Raw genomic sequence first — 5,735 nt, forward strand, 5'->3', positions numbered from 1 at the left:
ACCCAGGCAGCAATTTTCACTGCTTGGGCATTCGGCAGCATGCACAGAGGACTCACCAGGCAGAGGGCTGAAGAAGCTGGAAGAGAGGCAGGATTCTCTCATCTGTTGGCCCCATGCCCAAGGCATCAGGGCCTGAGTGATATCACTAAAAAGTGGCAGAATAACCCCACCTGTCCCTACATATATCACTCACTGGACTTGTCCCTTACAACTCATTGCTCCAATTAGATAATGACATCATGCACGCAATATCCATGACACAATTTATATAAATCCTTAAGCACATTGTCTGGCGTATAGTGAGATGTCAATAAATTTAACTCTTAGAAACATGATTAGTTGTTCACATGAGGTGAGGCATTCGAGCTACTTTAGACAAGGAGCAACACATTGAGCCATAAATAGTCACTGATACTCAGATTAATAATGGCTCTTTAGATTCAACACTGAGCTCTGGTAGTACTCTTATGGCTGGGACATGGAGGAAGTGGCATGTGACCCTTCAATCAGAAGTGGTTAATATTGGAGGGCAGAGGCAGTAGGGCCCTGCGATGGAACAAGGTGAGGATTCCAGGGTCCTGTTGGGCAAATAGGATCTAAAAGTGGAGGAGAAAGGTGAAAACTATCTGGGGTAACAGATAGAATCCTGCTCAAGAATCAAGAGATGTGGTTCTCATCCAAGCTCAACCCCTAGCTAGCAATATAACTTTCACAAGTCACTCAGTGTCTCTGAGTGTTAGTGTATTTAACTACGAAGTGATGAAGTGAGATGAGATCACCCTTTGGGCCCTTCCAAGAGTACCAAAGGCAAAGCTTTACTTCCTTTCCTTAAGCTAGATTCCAAATGCAATAAATTCATAGTATAGATGGAAACTTTGAAGAGTTCTGTAAATGTAAAAACTGTCAGAGTTATATAAGGTAACTTACAAAAGAGACAAGATCAAAAGTCTATACTTTATAAAGCCACATGCAGTGTCTGTTGTCTCAAGGCTTCAATAAATCTTATCTTAACTGGCATTTTTCATATATGATATGATTGGCTACATTAAAAAAACTAAGAGAAACTAGGGAAAAACATTATAATTAAAAAGAGAATTTATCAGGCTTTCTGGATTAATAAAAAATCAATTGAAAAAAAATAAATTGAATTTTAAACACCAGCTATACAGATCAAAATGTATAACTTAGGCCCTAGCTGGTTTGGCTCAGCGGATAGAGCGTCGGTCTGCGAACTCAAAGGTTCCAGGTTCGATTCCGGTCAAGGGCATGTACCTGGGTTGCAGGCACATCCCCAGTAGGGGGTGTACAAGAGGCAGCTGAATCGATGTTTCTCTCTCATCGATGTTTCTAGCTCACTATCCCTCTCCCTTTCCCTTCCCTCTGTAAAAAAAAATCAATAAAATATATATTTTTTAAAATGTATAACTTAAAATGCTATTCATAAGATTTTCAAAAGTATGAAGCATCCATAGATAAGTCTAATAGATGATGTGAAAACTTTATGGAGACAATGATAAGATTAATTTTAAAAAAAACAACAACGCCTAAATAAATGGATAAGGAAGACTTGCTATCCCAAAATGTCAAGTCTCCTTAGTGGATCTATAGCTTTAATGCAATTCTAATTAAAACCCTAATAGGATTTTTATGGACCTTCACAAGATGATTGTAAAATTTAAATTGAAAACAAAGGGCCAAGAAATTCCCAAATGTCCTTTAAAAAAGAAGTATATGGCACAGGGAGGGATTGCCCTAACATATATCAAGAGTTATTATAAAGATAATAAAATTGAACAGAGTGATATTGGCTAAGGGAGAGACAAACAGTTCAATGGAGAGGGCCCAGAAGCAGACCTGCATGTATAGGTAGGTTCTCCTTACATATAACATAGGGGTCATTGCAAATCAGTGGGGAAAGAACCAGCTAGTCAATAAATAGTGCAGAGACAACGTTATCCTCATTTTGAATGGATTAGGGCACAAAGGTGAAAGGCAAAATGTAAAATTTAGTGTAACATATAAGAGAATATATTTATGACTTCAGTTTATAAAAGAATTTTCTGTAATACATTCCAGCCATAAAAGAAGAATGATAAATTCAACTATATCCAAGTTAAAATTTTTGTTCCTTAATGAACAAAATGTCTTTTCTGTTTGTGAAAAGGCAATAAAGGAAATGAAAAGAAAATCCAGAAGCTGGAATAAATATTAGTGGCATATAACCAATAAAAAATTACGATTTATAAAAGATATAAGGAGCTCCTAACTTCTTTATATCAGAGTAAACTAATCACCCAATAAAGAATGGATACAGAGATCTCCGCCTCCTCCTCCTCCTCCCTGGTATCTTCCATATCAACCAACCCAGAGGGCACAGCTGACTCCTCCCCAGACACCGACACCATCATCAAGAGCGGCCCTGACTGACCCTTTGATGCAGCCCTTCAACTCACTGAAGCTTCGGGAAGCCCATCACCAATGATGCCGCCCGCTAGCCAGATCAACAAGTACAGCCAAACCACCAACTTAAGGACAGCTGAAATCCCTTGACTGATGAGGCCAGCAACCTTCTACAGGAACCAGGCTCCTTCTGCACTCCATCCACTATGTTTATAGCTATGCTCGCTATCATTGCTTGTCAGTCTTCTTCTGAGTCTTAAACAACCCAATCCAAGAGGTGGCCACTGATTTACATGTGCTATCATTTAAAAAATAAGAAAGGGGGAATTTGCCGGAAGCCGGTCCATCCCTGCTGCTTGACACAGTCGCTGCAGGGAAGAAACATCTGCACAGCATATGTTTCAAGGGACCTGGCATATATGGCATACTGTTCTTAATATGTTTGCTCCCCTTCTTGGCGCTATGTGTTTTAACCAAGGTCACCTCTCCGAGCAAGGTTGTTTCACCGGGTTGGGATTTTTCCCTGAAGTTAGGGTGGGAATAAAACCCCTTAACTAAGTGCCAGGCGGGTAGTTAATCACTTTAACTATGACCAATCACGCTTAAGCTACATAATCTTTACTTCCTGGAATGGAGATAAGAAACGCCCTAACCTTTGGAATAGAAATGGATAGGATTAAATCAACTGGTATAAATACAAATGTAACAAGACAGTAAAACACAGATCCTGGCTGGAGATCCTAGACAGAACTTGGCTGGAGATCCTGGCTAGGCTGCTGATCAACTGAACGCTGTCTCCGTGTCCTTCATTCTTCGCTGACTCCATCCACACCTTTGGGAACCCCTGGATCTGCTGGGGTTGGACCCCAACACACCGTCTGAGAGTTGAGCAGCTGTAGACGTTCTCGGAGCAACCGAACTGCAGCCCGTCCTCTGCTCACGGGTCTCCTGTGAGCGGCCTGAGTGCCTGTGTGGAGCTTCTCCCTTTGTCTTTTAACCATGCCCACCAACGAGAATGCTAATTCGCCAGCTGCCCGCCTTAACAGATTCAAGAACAAGGGGAAAGACAGTACAGAAATGAGGCGGCGCCGAATAGAAGTTAATGTGGAGCTGAGGAAAGCTAAGAAGGATGACCAGATGCTGAAAAGGAGAAATCTGAGCTCTTTTCCCGATGATGCTGCGTCTCCACTGCAGGAAAACCGCAACAACCAGGGCACTGTAAATTGGTCTGTTGAGGACATTGTCAAAGGCATAAATAGCAACAATTTGGGAAGCCAGCTCCAAGCTACTCAGGCTGCAAGGAAGCTGCTTTCTAGGGAAAAACAGCCACCCATAGACAACATAATCTGGGCTGGTTTGATCCCAAAATTTGTGTACTTCATGGGCAGAACTGATTGTAGTCCCATCCAGTTTGAATCTGCTTGGGCCCTCGCTATCATTGCTTCCGGGACTTCGGAACAGACCAAAGCTGTAGTAGATGGAGGTGCTATTCCAGCATTCGTTTCTCTCTTGGCATCTCCCCATGCTCACATCCGTGAACAAGCTGTATGGGCCCTAGGAAATATTGCAGGCGATGGTCCAGTTTTCCGAGACTTGGTTATCAGGTATGGTGCAGTTGACCCACTGCTGGCTCTTCTTGCAGTTCCTGATATGTCGTCTTTAGCATGTGATTACTTACGTAACCTGACCTGGACACTTTTAAACCTTTGTCGCAACAAGAATCTTGTACCCCCATTAGATGCTGTTGAGAAGATTCTTCCTACTTTAGTTCGGCTCCTGCATCATGATGATCCAGAAGTATTAGCAGATAGCTGCTGGGCCATTTTCTACCTTACTCATGGTCCAAATGAACGGATTGAAATGATTGTGAAAACAGGAGTTGTACCCCAACTTGTGAAGCTCCTAGGAGCTACTGAATTGCCAATTGTGACTCCTGTGCTAAGAGCCATAGGAAATATTGTCGCTGGGACACATGAACAGACGCAGGTTGTAATAGATGCAGGAGTACTTGCCATCTTTCCCAGCCTACTGATGAACTCCAAAACTAATATTCAGAAGGAAGCTACATGGACAATGTCAAACATCACAGCTGGCCGCCAGGACCAGATACAGCACGTTGTGAATCATGGATTAGTCCCATTCCTCATTGCTGTTCTTGCTAAGGCAGACTTTCAGACACAAAAGGAAGCTGTATGGGCTGTGGCCAACTATACAAGTGGCGGAACAGTTGAACAAATTGTATACCTCGTTCATTGTGGAATAATAGAACCACTGATGAACCTCTTAACTGCAAAAGATACCAAAATTATTATGGTTATTCTGAATGCCATTTCCAATATATTCCAGGCTGCTGAGAAACTAGGTGAAACTGAGAAACTAAGTATAATGATTGAAGAATGTGGAGGTTTGGACAAAATTGAAGCTCTACAATACCATGAAAATGAGTCTGTGTACAAAGTGTCACTAAACTTGATTGAGAACTACTTTTCTGTAGAGGAAGAGGAAGATCAAAATGTTGTGCCAGAAACTACCTCTGAAGGTTATACATTCCAAGTTCAGGATGGCACTCCTGTGACCATTAACTTTTAGATTGTACCAGTGAGGCATAAAGTTGTTTGTTGTGGGAAAAAAAGAAGAATGGATACAGAGGTAGAGCAGCATCGAACAGACTGTCAGACTACAGCGGGGAGGGTTGGGGTGGGGGGGGCGGTTAAGAGATCAACTGAAGGACTTGTATGCATGCATATAAGCATAACCAATGGATTCAAGACGCTGGGGGTTAGGGGAGGCCGGGGAAAGGTCAAGGGGCAAAAGGAAAAGGATACATATGTAATACTCTTTGTAATACCTTAAGCAATAAAACAAAATTTTAAAAAAAGAATGGATAAGTATATAACAGAAGAGAAAACACAAGTGGCAAATAAACATATGAAAATATGCTCAGCCTCATTAATAAAAATCACAGTGAGAAACCATTCTATATCCATCTGTTTGGAAAATATTAAGAAGCCTCAGAATATGCAGTTGGTAAGGCTGAGGAACAATGGCAACCCTTGCACGTTGCTAGTAGAACTGCAAATTGGCACATTCTCCCCGGGACACCACTTGGCATCACCTACTAAAGTTGAATATGTCATATACTGAGACCTGGCAGTTCCATTACTGAGACTAAAATCTAGAAAAACTTATTTGCATCAGAAGACATGGACAAGAATGCTCAAAAAAGCATTGTTTGTAATAGTAAAAATTGAAATCAATTGCATTTTCATCAACAGAAAAACAGTAACTGAATTGCAGTATATTCATAGATTGCAACACTATATTAATATCACATA

The 5,735-nt window shown here is 41.4% G+C and overlaps 1 protein-coding gene across 1 annotated transcript; it reads left to right on the forward strand.

Moving 5' to 3' along the window:
• Positions 1–3,374: 3,374 nt before the first annotated feature.
• On the forward strand, positions 3,375–4,990 carry LOC132242042 (importin subunit alpha-1-like). Its single transcript, XM_059710969.1, has one exon. It carries the CDS (start codon positions 3,400–3,402, stop codon positions 4,987–4,989), a length of 1,590 nt encoding a protein of 529 aa, XP_059566952.1. The 5' UTR covers positions 3,375–3,399; the 3' UTR covers position 4,990.
• The last annotated feature ends 745 nt before the right edge of the window (positions 4,991–5,735 follow it).

Source organism: Myotis daubentonii, chromosome 9 (assembly GCF_963259705.1).
Source record: "Myotis daubentonii chromosome 9, mMyoDau2.1, whole genome shotgun sequence".
Classification (NCBI taxonomy): Eukaryota; Metazoa; Chordata; class Mammalia; order Chiroptera; family Vespertilionidae; genus Myotis; species Myotis daubentonii.

Bases quoted from the DNA above. Each gene is read 5' to 3' on its own strand.
- LOC132242042 (XM_059710969.1), top strand. From the start codon at position 3,400: ATGCCCACCAACGAGAATGCTAATTCGCCAGCTGCCCGCCTTAACAGA.